This window comes from Sphaeramia orbicularis, chromosome 3 (genome assembly GCF_902148855.1).
Source record: "Sphaeramia orbicularis chromosome 3, fSphaOr1.1, whole genome shotgun sequence".
Classification (NCBI taxonomy): Eukaryota; Metazoa; Chordata; class Actinopteri; order Kurtiformes; family Apogonidae; genus Sphaeramia; species Sphaeramia orbicularis.
Genome location: NC_043959.1, coordinates 53797321 through 53813929, shown reverse-complemented (window position 1 = coordinate 53813929; position 16609 = coordinate 53797321). Strand labels below are relative to the sequence as shown.

The window sequence follows — 16609 nt, the reverse complement described above, 5'->3', positions numbered from 1 at the left end:
AAGGAGTTTCTTTTAAGTGAAGGCCTTTCACCCTCTTGGGAGTACATGATCTGTTTTGGGGTGGTTGTATTCACACTGCAGACCTCATGTTTACCCAGGGCCAAGGCCATGTTGTGTTTCTGTTTTTAGTTGTGACTTGTCTGCACTCTGCTGCAGCCTCCACATGCACACAGGGGTTCACTGGAGTCTGGCTTTTCCATTGCGTTTGTGTCTAAAATGGCATGTCAAGCTCTGTAACCTACATCAACCTTTATTTTAACATCCTGTGCATCATGTGTTTGTTTTTCTCTTCCTTTCCTGTGTTTGACTTTTGGTTTTTAGTCAGTACTCAGTTGTCCACAGTATGCGTTGCCAATGACAGTCGCTCCGAAAATGGCCTTAACTTTGACCACGGGACTATACCGTCCATTTCTGGCACCAAACAGAATTCACATATCTGTTTGTCTCACTCTGCTGGTGTCAGGAAAGACCTAGAAATGCTTCTGGATACTGAGTGTTTATATTTATAGTCATAAAATCTAGTAAATGCCAATATTTTACAGAATATTCTGAAATAAGGTTGTATGCGCTTAGTATTATTTTATATCCATTCGCCCTTGACGATGTGTGGAAAAGACCCGGTTTCTGTCACTATTTTATGATCACATAGAATTAAGCCACAAAGAAAATGACACTGAATAAAATGATTTGGAAAAATGAGTGTGTCCACTGGTTGTCACTTGTATATTTGCAAAATATTTTTTAAGATGAGACTTAAGTACTTTAATCTACAGTAATGCATCATGTTCTGTAAGGTCATTATATATTTGTTGGATTGTGGTCCTAAAAGAAGCACTTATTGCTAAAAAGTCTGTTTTTTATGGCATTTATCTTTTAATTCAAGAGGGGTTTTAGCAACAGTTCATTTAATATTAAAGAATGAGAATGTTCTTAACTCATAAAAGAACACTTCATCTTATGCTTTATTACATTTACATTAATTTAATTATTACAGTAAATGACTAAAGCTGTCAGATGCGTAGTGGAGTAAAAATTACAATATTTACTACTGATAGAGTGGAGGAAAAGTGTATGAAGTGGTGTAAAATGGAAATACTGAAGCAAAAAGTCCTCTCATTTTGTACTTTAGAACAGGGCTTGGATAGAAGTACTCAATTACTTTTTATCACTTGTTAAAGCACTGATTCCATGTAAAAAAAGATGTCCAGAAATAACATTAGAAATAAAATTTTATTTATTTAAATAGTACAGAAATCATAGAAAAAGAAAACAAATGAAAACTTTCGTATTTGATACTTGCTTTACTATTATGTGTGACACAGAAAGCCCCAAATCCTTACTCATATTAAGCTTAAAAAAAGTTAATCATATTGGCAGAAAAATGAAAATGAGTAAAATGAATAGTTGCAGATGTTTGAGGATCCTCATCTGATTCTGAGTAACATGTTTTAAACCTTCACGTAAGAGACATTTGATGTTAAATGTAGTATCAAACCAGGATCACAAGGTCAGGTCCTGTTTATGTGAGCAGATCCACAAAAATATCTAAAATATGTTCTTTTTAAAAGACAGAAAATTGCATTTGAGAATATCCTACTTTTTCCTCAATAAGAAGTAATAAAAAGAGCTGAGGCCGAGCCCCCTTCAGTCCTTTTAGAAACCATCCACCCCTTTTCCATCCCTCACTCTTTGCATGTCCCCATAAAGATCTTCATGTCTCCATCACTGACCAATAAACGGGTGTGAAAGGCCTTTTTAAAGTCCTCAACAAAAGTCACATCATTCACCATCCTGATCTTATTGGCCCAGATCAGAGTGGTTCCTGGCTGACAGAAGTGCTTCATGGTGACCAGGAGTTCATCCAGGAAGTCATGATGATAGACCACATCAGCTGCCAGCACGTAGTCATAGCGATACACTGATGTAGGGTGGGTGTGCTTGATGTCGTGGCCCCAGGACAGGACCTCCACCTGGGGTGTGTGTCTGCAGTGCCCACTGGTGTTCTTTATCACATTAAACCTGAGGTTCCCCAGGACGTCTGGTAAGTCTGTAGATGTAACAGAAGCTCCTGAGGAAACACAAACACTCATTTAATAAACAGTCATTTATTACCCCGCCCCCCGAAGGGGAGGCAAGGGCTATTGTTTTTGGTTTGGTTGGTTTGTTTGTTTGTTTGTTAACACTCTAGCAGCAAAACTATTTGTTGAATTCAGACCAAATTTGGTGTATTGATTGCTAGTGATCCAGAATAAATGTCATTAAATTTTGGGAAAAGTAGGTCAAAGTTAAAATTTTTTATGAATATTTAAAGCTTTTTTTTTTTTTTGTCCCATTTACTTATAATGGGCGAAATTTCAAATGACTGTAGCAGCAAAACTATTTGGTGAATTCAGACCAAATTTTGTTTATAGATTGCCAGTGACCCAGAATAGATGTGGTTACATTTTGGGAACACTAGGCCAAAGTAATATTTTTTTATGCATTTTTAAATTCTTCCCATTTACTTATAATGGGCAAAATACGTGCGAGGGGCGGAGTTTGTTGTGCCTGGCACCACTTGTTGTTGTTGTTGTTCTTATTCTTATTCTTCTTCTTATTATTATTATTATTATTATTATTATTATTATTATTATTATTATTATTGATGTTAATAATAATAATAATGATAATAATAATAATGTGGATGAATTGTAATGATGGAACATGGATTGTTCCATCATTACATGTGGAAAACTGGTTCTACCAACTCTTTAGTTTTTTGTTAAATACTTCTACATATGTCCACCATTATATTCTGTTTTATTTTTACTTTTCATGAAATTACAATCATGACTTCACAGTGTTAGGAGGTTATATTAAAAATACTACTACACTGTGGCTACCAATGGTTTTTGATCTGAAATAGCAATGAAACAACGTTGCAATGAATTAATCAGTCATTGTTCTGTTGTTGTCAATACTGCATGAGTTTTTTTAATTGCGTTTTCATCCATTTTGTGTTTAAGGATATTTGGTTTTACACTTGTCTGGGGTTGGTTTCAGACACAAATTTTGGACAAAAATTTGGAGTTGTCATTATTTATAGGTTATTATGTTATTATTTTTCTGGTCTGGCCCACTTCAGATCAAATTTAGCTGAATATGGCCCCTGAACTAAAATGAGTTTGACACCCCTGATCTAGGGTAATTACAGCTTCTTTTGTTTCTTTTATGTTTAAACTGACTACTGTATTAACATAGACTGACCTTGAATCAAATGTCATTTCTTGTGATACATGTGTTCAGTATGTACAGTTTGTCTGAATTGTTTGGTGACGGCTCACCCAGAAGACTTGCCACAATAGACACCAGTCCCGTCCCTGCTCCCAGCTCCAACACCTTCTTGTCCTTCAGGTTCACATTCTGTGTGTTGTTGTCCAGAAAGGAGCACAGAGCCAGCGCCTACAGGAAAGATCATGCTTTGTAACATGGATCATTAATGCTTCCTGGTTGTAAAATGAATATCAGAACCACAGTTGTGTGTTTATTCTCTGTATCATATGTGACTTCATACTCACTGCCGGCCACATCACTGCCCCAAAGGAGTCTATGGACTCACGGATGACAATGTCCTGCCCAACGTAATGGTAGATGTCTTTGTCAAAGCCACTAATGGTACCAGGCTTCCAGTTTGACACTTTGTTCGGCTGAGCAGCTGTCTGTTGTATTTGCACCTGTCCTGTGAAGAGAAGATGAACGACTTCAGAAGCTCCAACATATTCATATGGTAGAAACAAAATACAACTGCTGTGAAAAAAAAACATGAGTCATCGCTTCTTTTCCTTTAAGGATTTCATACTCTGCAGCAGTAAAAACAGTAGATCATCCCAGCCTACCCTAGAGGGGGTGAAATTTGGCTTCAACACACTTTGGCTTTGCTACATGTGAATCATAACTCATATCTTAAATTAAATATCTTGCCACTAACTAATCAAGTACATTTTAAGCAATCTGCCAAGATATGAGGTATCACATTAACCCTTTCATGCATAGTGGTCACTACAGTGGATAGCTATTCTACAGCTGTCCTCTTGTATATTCATGGGTTTTGTTGTTTTGGTTCATATCAGCCAACACAGTGGACGCTTATACATCATCCCATAAACTGCAATTCATCTCATTACTGTAACTTTGCTGTTCTTGATTAACCTGATCTGCAGTAACATGTTTTAGTGTAAATCAATTGTTATTTGTTAGACAATTTTTTTTTTTTTGCATATTACCTCCATGAAGTGAGTAGCAACTAGCAGTAGAATATGTTAAAATGTAAGAAAACATCAGATTAGTAGGATTAAAATCTTTTCATTTGTTTTTGTCTCATTTTCTGATATTGGGTTTTAAACATGTTTCTGTACTTCAAAAATTAAACGCATGGACATTTTTGTAACTTCATTAAAAAAAACTCATTTGCTTTTTTTTCATGCCTAAGAGGGGATAAAAACAAGAAGAAAGAAGAAAATCTTGACTATGGTTGGAATAATTCGTGTATGAAAGGGTTAAGATAACAAAACAAAATGCAGTCGCAACCTTATATAGTGTTTTTCATAAACTATGACCAAAAAAAAAAAAAATCATTTCAGCTTAAGTACTCATACAATTACAGTGTCTTCTAAATGTTCAGCAGCTGGTTTTATTACTGTAGTGCAGCTACTTTAAAATAACCAGTAAATGGATTATGCTGCATCAAAATCTATTAAAGGTAAAGTAATCTGTATCTCTTCCATTTACAAAAGCTTTAAAAAGTGAATTATGTTTTTTGAGTGGATAACGTTGCAATACAGTCCTCCGTTTGTTTAACCCATAAAGACCCAGTGCTACTTTTGTGGCAGTTCCTAAATTAACCATTTTAAAGTGATTTATCACCATTTATGATAATATTATCCTCTGCATTTTGCATTTTTCAGTGCAAATCATGTATTTCTGATTATGTAGATGTTCATAAAAACTCATCAGAAACAGAAAACAAACAAACAAAAAAAAAAAAACGGAATAAAAAGGGACTTTTTCAGCAAAGATATCAAAAAGTCAATGTAAAAACAAGTGTGTCCATCAACTGTCATTAATCAAACTCCATGGGTTTTACTGGCGAATCAATGTTGTAGAAGATGATGGTGTTTCACTACAGAGCCTCTGAACATCCACATGAGTCCGATCTGATTATGATTTAAAGCTGAGGAATGGCACTTTACTGCAATTACTTCCATTTATTAATAAAATTAGTGGATCCACAAGTAATAAACAGTTTAGATCAGTAGATGCTTTTGGATGTTTTGGTTTATATGGGTTAATTATTATCATGAGCCCTCTGACTAATGATGCAGAAAAGCAATGTAAGTGCAGTCCATTAAAAAAAAAAAAAAAGATGAAATAACCTTAATAGAGGAAAAAGTGAAATGTATAGTTTCCTCCTGTTTAATGTATAACAAAATTTGAAACAGACATTATAAAACCACAAAAAATCTTGGTAAAGGCTGGTTAGATACAGGTAAAATATGTAACATCTTATTTTGAAATTTTTTTCTATTTATTCAAGTTTTATGAACTTTACAAACAATAAACAAACAAACATAAAAAATAGTCGACAAAAATTTAAATTACAATGACACTACAGCAAGACTGGTTTATGTACTATATGCTTGTGCAACATCACTAGCCCACTGAGGTAGCATGCATAATGTTTGCACAATAGCTCATATCGTATAGTAAAATAAAACACATACGTATATGAATCAATAATGTTATTTCTTTACAACAAAAAGTAATAAATATGCATCATGTTAGGTATTTAAGTCCAAATTATACTGCACTTCCAAAAGTTCCAGTGGCTTCCTCCATTTCTGCAGGAAAATACGAGTCCTTTTATTAATATAGTGTTCTAGTTTTATCAGTTTCACAACTTCTGAGATCAGAGACTTCCACATAGGGATGGAAGGATGGTCTTCTCCAACCCATTTTACCATTATGGCTTTCCTTGCTAGCATTAAAAGTGCCTGGGTCACATCCTGGGTCACCAGGGCCACAGCTCGAGGAGACTGTGAAGTGCCACGCAGGCGTACTACTGTTGGACAAACTGCACTTTCAGTCACTGGGACTAAATATTGGAACAGTTTACCGCTCAACATAAGAGACTCACAATCATATGCCTCCTTCAAATCACAACTTAAACATTGGATGAAGGAAAACCAAGCCTGTGACCATCAGTAGATCATCCTCACTGTGTTGTCCTGTGTGTTTTTGGGATGTTTTGCATTTCTTTGTACTGTTTTTTTTTATAATGTCTTTTACAATATTTTGCCTTTTTGTCAATTGTCTTTCTTGTCACCTGCCTAGGGACTACAGATGGAAATTAGCACTGCTGCTACAATCTGGCATATTTACAGCTGCAACTGTTGTAGATGTTCATTAATATGCACTGTCCCTATTAAATAAATAAATAAATAAATCCTCATTTTCTTTTAGAAAAGCAGGGACCTTCCCTAGCAGACATAAAAGTGGGTTTACTGGTACCTGTTGACTTATTGTTGTACTAATACTTAACCCTTTCATGCACGAATTATGAGAACCTTAATCAAAAATTTTTTCCTGAGTGTTTTTATTCTTCTTTAGGCATGAAAAAAACAATGCAATTTAAAATTTTCTTCTGAAAAATAAATCAAATAACTAAAATAAAAATACTTACAAAAAATAATAATGAAAAAAAAAATTCATATGAACCTATTTTTCATGAAGTTGCAAAAAAGTCCACTCAGCTGGACACCACATGTTTAATTTTTGATGCACAGAAACATGTATTTACTGATAAATTGTGTGAAAACTATGGGGAGGGCTCGTGATTCTGGGGGTTTATGCTCAGGGGAGATCTACATAATGTTACCAATTCATGTCAGAAAATATATGTAGTGTCTTAAAACTTTAATAAAGATATGTGTAAAAGAAAAAAAAACACAAAACACCAAAATCCATGAATATACAAGAGATCAGCTGTAGAGTAGCTGTCCACTGTAGTGACCAGTATACATGAAAGGGTTAAGTATACGGCCTTCCAGAACAACTGAATTTTTTCACATTCCCACAAACAGTGCAACCCAATACCTACACAAGATTTACATTTGGGGCAATTTGCTGAAGTTCCTGTTTCATACTTACTATAGATATATGTAGATATATAGATATTGTGCACAATATTATACTGTAACTCTTTAGATCTGTTGCAGATAGAAATCCTGGAGGGTAATTGCAAAATGTCATCTCACCCATCATTATCTATTACACATCTGAGCAAGGTACACCAAGACGTTTTTAACCATGAAAGTTTACCCAAGTTCAAGCTCTGCATCTCAGAGTAGAATTTAGATATAAAGTGTTTTTGCTGCTTATAATTAAGGAAAAATCCATCTAATGGTGTGAATCACTTGCAATTTCCCATGAATTGCTCTTCTTGTACACAAAGTGCCTATATGTAACATCTTTGTTCGAGAAGGTGAAGGAGGAAAAAAAGCAGTGAGATAAAAAGTAAATTTTTGATTGTTCTTTTTGAGTTTCTAAAGGAATACAGTCGATGCATGTTGTTCCTGCTGTCTGCTGTGGTTTTAGAAGGTTCTCTCCCTCCGTTTATGCTTGGCCCTGGGTTTTGTATCTCAGACAAATAGATGTACACCACACATGAGCACATAATCCGGAAAGAGGAGAAAGTCACGTAACCACTGTCATATTTTTACACCACAGAGGTCAACTCACACACTCTACACAGTGAGTGATGCAAGTGACCGGAGGCGCTGCTGAAAGATCCATATCTAAAAATGTGCAAAAATGACATAAGAGGAAAACACAAAAATAAGTGTTTGCAGGTAAACACAATACCACACACTTCTAACGGACAAAAGTGAAGACTGAGAGGGATTAGTTTCATATGTACCCACATCATTTCTCTTTTTTAACTAAAGTGTTATGTGTCTTGCCTTTATATTCAATAAATGCTTGCAATAAAAATCACAAAAGAACTTCTTTAACAGCAGATGCTTCTGAATAAATGCTTGTGTTGCTGTTTTCTAATCTAAAAATAAAGACTTATGATGCGCTTAGTAATTTTCATATACTTTTATTAACATATGATAATGTTAATAACACTGGTCAACAACAAATTTATTGTTGAAGTTTTTTGAGCTGATTTAGGATAATTTTGGTGTGCTGAATCCAAAAATCACATTAATTTTGCTCAATCAGGTCAACTTTCTGAACTATGCTACACATTGGCTTTTTAACATTTTTGCTTACGTTTATGGGCATTTTCACATCATATGATACAAAATTCTTTCATATTTCTTGCAATAAACGAGTTCTGAAGATTTTACTTTTGCCAATTTATGATTAATGTTTTTTTTAATATTACAGGTGAATGAAATGGCTTCGACTAGAAGATCTTGCAAAAATAAGCCTGACGTATTCTGCTACATCTGCGGTGAATACACCATTGTACCTAACAGGAATCAAGTCAAAAAAACCTGACCTGATTGAGAAAAACAGATGTCATTTTTGGATTTAGCGGTGCAAAATGGTCCTAATTCAGTTGAAAAAACCTAGACAACTTGAAAAAAACATTTTTTTGTAACCCAGTGTAATCATCTTGTGAGGACTTATTACCATTATCGATCACTTATTACACGGATCTTTATACAAAGCCTTATGTTATATATTTGTAAAAGTATGCTGTGTGTATTTGGTGTGACCATGATGCTGACTCACCTGTGATGTTGTCATCACCAGTCGTGGTCTCACAACATGATCCAATGCTGTTTGGTTTATTTGTCTCGTCTTCTTCATCATCTTCATCATCCTCATTCTCTTGTCCTTCACCCCCTTCTACACATGCTTCCTCCACCACATCAATGTGTTCAACAACTTTATCTCTACAGTATTGTTGTCCGTCTTCATCATTTTCCTCTTTTGGACCAGCATCATTTTGTTTTTCCTTCTCTTCATCCTCACCATCTCCCTCTTCTTCTTCTTCTTCCTCTCTGCATGTCCCCATAAAGATCTTCATGTCTCCATCACTGACCAATAAACTGGTGTGAAAAGCCTTTTTAAAGTCCTCAACAAAAGTCTGATCATTCACCATCCTGATCTTATTGGCCCAGATCAGAGTGGTTCCTGGCTGACAGAAGTGCTTCATGGTGACCAGGAGTTCATCCAGGAAGTCATGATGATAGACCACATCGGCTGCCAGCACATAGTCATACCGATACACTGATGTAGGGTGGGTGTCCTTCAGGTCGTAGCTCCAGGACAGGACCTCCACCTGGGGTGTGTGTCTGCAGCACCCTCTGGTGTTCCTCATCACATTAGCCCTGAGGTTCCCCAGGACGTCTCGTAGGTCTGTGGCTGTAACAGCAGCTCCTGAGGAAACACAAACACGTCAAATGTCACATATGAATGAATGAATGAATGTTTTTATTATTGTGTCTTACATGGGCTTATAAGACACCAAAAATACACACCAAAAATCAGACACCAGACAATAGGCACAATAGATATGAACAAAACAAAATACTGACCTATTTAAACAAACACATCTGCCGCTTTTTCCATGCTTTACAAACAAATAATGCTAATTTATATACATTACAACTAAACAACCATTTCATCTTGTCATCATCAGTGCTCCAGAACATATCAGGATTTCGGACACACATATCATCAAACAAAGGGGCTCTCAGTTCATCATATAGAGGACAATACAAAAGAAAATGTGATTCATTTTCCACTTCCCCCAAATCACACAGTCCACAAAATCTGTTTTCTTCTGGGGTTTGGGTGAATCTCCCAGTTTCTAAAGCCAAGGGAAGGATTCCTGTTCGCAACTGAGCAATTAGGGACCTTTGGTTCCTGGTCAAATTTGTGCTGACATAAAATTCTGTTTTATATGTGTTTTTTAGTTGAATGTATGTCACACCAAATTAATGAATTCAATTTCAATTTTTTCAGAGTTTTTTTTTTTTTTTGGATAGTTTATAGAAGTAAGTATTTTCATAATTTAATGTTTTTTTGTTTTTTTTTTACACTAAAACACAGACAAAAATTTGGAGTTGTCATAATTTATAGGTTATTATGTTATTATTTTTCTGGTCTGGCCCACTTCAGATCAAATTTAGCTGAATATGGCCCCTGAACTAAAATGAGTTTGACACCCCTGATCTAGGGTAATTACAGCTTCTTTTGTTTCTTTTATGTTTAAACTGACTACTGTATTAACATAAATTGACCTTGAATCAAATGTCATTTCTTGTGATACATGTGTTCAGTATGTACAGTTTGTCTGAATTGTTTAGTGACGGCTCACCCAGAAGACTTGCCACAATAGACACCAGTCCCGTCCCTGCTCCCAGCTCCAACACCTTCTTGTCCTTCAGGTTCACCCTCTCCCTGTTGTTGTCCAGAAAGGAGCACAGAGCCAGCGCCTACAAGAAAGATCATGCTTTGTAACATGGATCATTAATGCTTCCTGGTTGTAAAATGAATATCAGAACCACAGTTGTGTGTTTATTCTCTGTATCATATGTGACTTCATACTCACTGCCGGCCACATCACTGCCCCAAAGGAGTCTATGGACTCACGGATGGCAATGTCCTGCCCAACGTAATGGTAGATGTCTTTATCAAAGCCACTAAAGGTACCAAACTTCAAGTCTGACACTTTGTTCGGCTGAGCAGCTGTCTGTTGTATTTGCACCTGTCCTGTGAAGAGAAGATGGATGACTTCAGACACAGAGATGAGTTCTCCACACTCCAACACAATGAAGAATACTTAAGATTCAGAAGCTTCATAAGGTAAAATAAAAACATGCACAGAATTCACAGGTTTTCCCAGGATCATCACAGGTTTTCCCAGGATCATCTCTGGACCTGCTGCTGTGGTCCTGCCTCTCTCCACCTTCATCGTCATCACTCACTTATCCATATAGTTACGATAGTGTTTATTATACTGTTCTATAGATGTTCTAGTTCAGTTTTCTGCGCATGCATCTCCCCCTATGTCCCCCCTCTTCCCCTCTCCACCAGTCTCTCTCTATCTCTATCGCTCTCTCTTTTCTCCTTTACTTTCTCGCTTTAACCCCAACTGGTCAAGGCAGACGGCCATCCCTCAGGAGTCTGGGTCTGCTCGAGGTTTCTGCTGTTAAAGGGAAGTATTTCCTCGCCACTGTCACCAGTCATAAGTGTTTGCTCCTGGAGGATTCTGTTGGGTTTCTGTAAATTGGCTTAAAATTTGATTTGATTTGATCTATCTCTCCTTTATGTGAAGCACTTTGTAACATGTCGTTTTAAAAAGTGCTATATAAATAAAACTTTACTTACTTACATCAGTATCTAGTCAAATTAGAGACACACCACAACTGTTGTGAAAAAACATGTATCATTGCTTCTGTTCCTTTAAGGATTTGAGACTGATCATCAGAATCTGCCCTGGGAGGGGGAAAACATTGGCTTCAACACATTTTGGCTTCACGTCCCATATCTCATATCTCAAATTAAATATCTTGCCACTAATTTAATCAGACACATTTAGAGCAACCTGCTAAGATACAACGTAACACAACACGCTAAGACAAAAAAAAAAACAAAATGCAGTCACTACCGTACAAAGTATGAAGGTTGTACTGTTTATAATGTTCCAAACAAGGCTATTCATTGATATTTCAAACAATAAAACATACTATTAAATACTTATAAACATAGCTGGTTTTATTAGTTGTTTCAGTTCAATTATTAGATATATTCTGCCTTTTAATATCTATATGATCAAACCAAAACAATCTGCATGTCTTTCAGAGCTACAAAAACTGTGATACATTTCACAGTGATTTGATCCTCAGCTCAGTTTATATATAACAACCAAGCACTATGCACAATAAATGTAGGATGAATAAAAGTTAAAGAGACACTGTTCTCACTTCAGAAGTGTATTGCATAACAAAGAATTTAAAGCAACAAAAAAGATTGAACAATGACATAACTGGGAGTCATACTAGGCAGTTAAACTCAATAATGCATTTGTAATCCTATTGTAAATAATTTGTCGCACAGTTTTAAGTAACACATCAACATGCTTATTACCTCTGCCAGGAGGTATTGTGATCACTTTGCTTTGTGTGTTTGCATGCGTGCATGCGTGTTTGTTTGTTTGTTTGTTAGCAAGATAACTCAAAAAGTTATGGATGCATTTTCATTAAATTTTAAGGAAATATTGATACTGGCACAAGGAAGAAATGATTACATTTTTGTGGTGATCGGGAGGGGGGTGGGGGGGTGGTCTGTGCTCTCCAAGTGCTTTTCTTGTTATAAGTGGTTATAAATGTCTATCTTTACAATAACAGCAGTGTTATTATTGACACTTATTTAGACTCATTAACAAACAGATGATACCAATCAAAACAAACCCCACCCCTCACACATATTGTAGTTTATTTTGGCAGCTGATGTCATCATGTCATCATTTAACAAACACACAAACAAACAAACCGAACCAAAAAAAATATGGGTACGTTAATGTCAATAAGTATTTTATCATCACTTATTACCTATACTTATGTTATTGTTATTATAGTTGTGTGTAATTAAACATGATAATGACTCACTATTTACGTTTCCATCAGTAACACTGTCTGGTTTATCCATCTCATCATCTTTATCATCTTCATCTCCAGTTTCATCTTCCTCACTGTCCTCTTGTTCTTCACTGTTTTCTAAATGTGCTTCCTCTGCTACATCTTTATTTGTTATAGGTTTATCTCGACAATATTCCTTATCATCTTCATCTCCATCTCCAGCTCCATCTCCGTCTCCATCGTTTTCCTCTTTTCGCTCAACCTCTCTTTGCTTTTCTTCCTCAAGCTTCTCTTTGTCATTCTCATCTTCCTCCTTTCTCAGCGGGTCCTGGATGTCCAGTCCCATGTCACCCACTGCCTCTTCCTCTTTGCACGTTGCCATATAGATCTTCATGTCTCCATCATCAAACAACAGGCTTGTGTGAAATGCCTTTAAGAAGTTCTTGGTGAACCTCATGTCACACTCCATCCTGACCTTATTGGCCCAGATCAGGGTGGTTCCTGGCTGACAGAAATGCTTCATGGTGGCCAGGAGCTCATCCAGGAAGTCATGATGATAGACCACATCACTCGCCAGGACGTAGTCATAGTGATACACTGACGTAGGGTAGGTGTCCTTCAGGTTGTAGCCCCAGGACAGAACTGCCACCTGGGGTGTATGTCTGCAGCGCCCCCTGGTGTTCCTAGACAAGTTGACTCTCAAGTTGCTCAAAACATCACTGAGATCTGTGGCGGTCACCCAGGCTCCTGAAGGTCACAATAAAACAAAACTCATAAAACATGATCCTCAAGAGTTGGAGGCTTTAAGTGAAGGAATCGTTTTCTGTTTCATACCTAGGAGCGCTGCCACAATAGACACAAGGCCAACCCCGGCCCCGAGCTCCAGGACGGTCTTATCCACAAGACTCAACTGTTCACTGTGACTTTCAAGATACTGACTGAGAGCCAGAGCCTGAGGAGATTAAAATGACATTTACAGTCAATATTAACATCAAATACTGTGATGGCTAATCAGTGTGGCCTTCAAGGGGGAGAGGAAACTGCAATTATATTTTCCATCATTTTTCAACATAATTTCTTCATATTTGTAATAGACATGTATGTTTTTCTATACTTCTTAAAGGGAAGAATCCAACCAGAAAAGCATTGACCTTGAAATTTGGATTTTTGTACTTCAAATAAAAATCTCAAGACCTTAAAATATTGATCCAAGTATATCCATTGTGGTTACCTGAATGCAATGGCTGTGAAATTTAAGATATTGAAGGAGAATGGTCACTACAAGGATGAATGAACTTTGTTCCACAATCCAAGGCGTTTCATTTTCGGGACTCTTTTGCCCTATGGGCTGGTGAAGTGCATCTTTTGAATTCAAAATAAAAACTGGAATGACATTTGTCACTTTTTTACCAATGCTGATCTGCTGGTGAATTTACCTGTTCATTCCAAATAAAGATACAATTTAATATATATATATATATGAATATATAGGGTGGGAAAGCAAAATTTACAATATTTTGAGGCAGGGATTGAAAGACAGTGTATGACCAATTAGTTTATTGAAAGTCATGAGAATTTTTTTGCCACAAGAAAATGTACATAATAGAAAATGTTTTTATTCTATGTGTCCTCCTTCTTTCTCAATAACTGCCTTCACACGCTTCCTGAAACTTGCGCAAGTGTTCCTCAAATATTCGGGTGACAACTTCTCCCATTCTTCTTTAATAGTATCTTCCAGACTTTCTCGTAATAGTTTTGCTCATAGTCATTCTCTCCTTTACATTATAAACAATCTTTATGGACACTCCAACTATTGTTGAAATCTCCTTTGGTGTGACGAGTGCATTCAGCAAATCACACACTCTTTGACGTTTGCTTTCCTGATTACTCATATGGGCAAAAGTTTCTGAAAAGGTATGGATAATAGTGTTAGGTATGATTATGACATCAATATTTGGTTTCAAAACAATTGCCGTAGTGCCTGCTGAGAAAAAACAACTAAATGTTCATTGTAAATTGTGCTTCCCCACCCTGTATATATATATATATATATATATATATATATATATATATATATATATATACATCCAACAACAAACTCAAAAAAATGCTCAAACTTTTTTAAAGGTTCACTGTGATTTTATGTGATATCTCATAGTGAAGTTACATAATTGCAATTAACTGAATAGTATCCAATATCCTGTTGGTACAAAACACAAATGACAAAATAAAAGGTAGTCTGGCTACTTTATCTGTCCTGGTCTTTTATAATTAAAGTGACATCAAAGATGCATTCAGTAGACACTGGATATCCCTCAAAATGATGAATGAGGAATGTGTTCTGAATGTAGAAACATGGTGCCACAACATGGTGAACTTCATGGAAATGTTCGTGGAAATAAACTGAGTTATAACAATAACACATTTTATTTTCTCATGATTATGTACAAATAAAAACATACTTATGAATTCCTTTTTCCATCTCTGCAGTTAGATCATCATGAATCTTACACACTGAACTTTAAAGGTGGCTTTTATATTTTTCCTCATTCCTCTTTGCAGGTTGTACGGAGCAGAAAAGGTCAAAATAATAAATACAGCCATTCAATAAAAGCTGAAAAGTGTAATTACACGCATATATAAGTCATATAATGCACGATAAAATGATATAATAACAAACAGTATTCCTCACCGCTGGCCATATCATGCCCCCATAGGAGTCAACAGCCTCTTCAATGACAATCTGCTGGCCGACGTAATTATAAACCTCTTTATCCAGGATGAAGAAGAAATGTGGAGCCCAGGCTGGTCTCTGCTGTTTCTGCACAGCTGATTCGTCAATACATGAATCATCTAAACAAGACAAAAGTCAGACAACACATCCCTTGTGGTCTTTACATGTCAACCATTATCATCATTTTGTTTTTTTGTTTTGTTTTGTTGTTTTTACCTTTTTCCTCATCACTATCATCTTCTTCTTCTTCCTCCTCCTCCTCCTCCTCTTCACTTCTCACATGACTGGTTTCCTCCACAAGGTATGTAGATAATGTCTCCATTAAAAAGCCTCTACACTGCAGGAAAAGACAACAAATCTACTAAATCTTCAACAATATGCTGTTTTGTAATCCCTTTATTGATATAATCTTGATTAAAAAACTTTACTATTTTTGTTGTTTTTTCAGTCTTTTCTGTCTCGTTTCGACATTTTTCAAATTTTTCTATGACTTCTCTGACTCCACTTTTGTTAGCAGCTTCACAACAATTTATCACTTCATTTTAGCTCCAACTGCTTTCTATAGTTTTAACATTTCAGTTCAGAAAACATGCAAAACAGCACTTCTTAAATGCACTTTTAAAGCTTATTTTTAATCATTTGCATACACGTAAACCCTGCAAACTATGCAAATCTCACTCTGATATTACCTACCTGTGACCTTTGACCTACCTGGTTCCACTTTTCTTCCTAAAGAAACATCTGAAGACCAACGTTACTGCATCTAGAAACCTCTGACTGCGAGGTTATACTCAGCATCCCCTAGGACACACCCATCATCATCATCACAAGGGCAGGAGGGTATTTATAGAGTCATGCGACATAAACAAGCAAGAAGGTACAGAGGCAGACCGTACACACACACACACACACACACACACACACAAATACAAGAACAGACTGGTAGCAGCAGAGAAATACAGAAAGGCCTTAATTCCAACGATCTGATCTTAATTTTGAGCTCGTCTATGTTGTCGGTGTCACATTTAGGGTTCTCTTACACTCTGTAACCCCACCCTGATCAATACTGGATATTACTAATCTATACTAAAAGCAGATAGAACCAAAATTGTGATTGTTATGTTTATAAATGTGTGCTTTCTTTCTGGGAAATTCAAAAATCTTATGGATAAAATTGTAACTCCAAGTACTACTAGTTACATCTGATTTATATGCTTGTCTACAAATAGTAACAGAC

The 16609-nt window shown here is 36.2% G+C and overlaps 1 protein-coding gene across 1 annotated transcript; it reads right to left on the bottom strand.

The window, feature by feature from the left end:
- Positions 1-1211: 1211 nt before the first annotated feature.
- Positions 1212-16151, bottom strand: mettl21ca (methyltransferase 21C, AARS1 lysine a). Its single transcript, XM_030122578.1, has 11 exons — positions 16084-16151; positions 15589-15704; positions 15331-15491; positions 13473-13590; positions 12669-13385; positions 10610-10770; positions 10376-10493; positions 8782-9432; positions 3558-3718; positions 3324-3441; positions 1212-2068 (listed from the first exon to the last, which is right to left on the bottom strand). The coding sequence occupies exons 2-11, from the start codon at positions 15692-15694 to the stop codon at positions 1683-1685; spliced, it is 2697 nt and encodes an 898-aa protein (XP_029978438.1). The 5' UTR covers positions 15695-15704; positions 16084-16151; the 3' UTR covers positions 1212-1682.
- Positions 16152-16609: the final 458 nt, after the last annotated feature.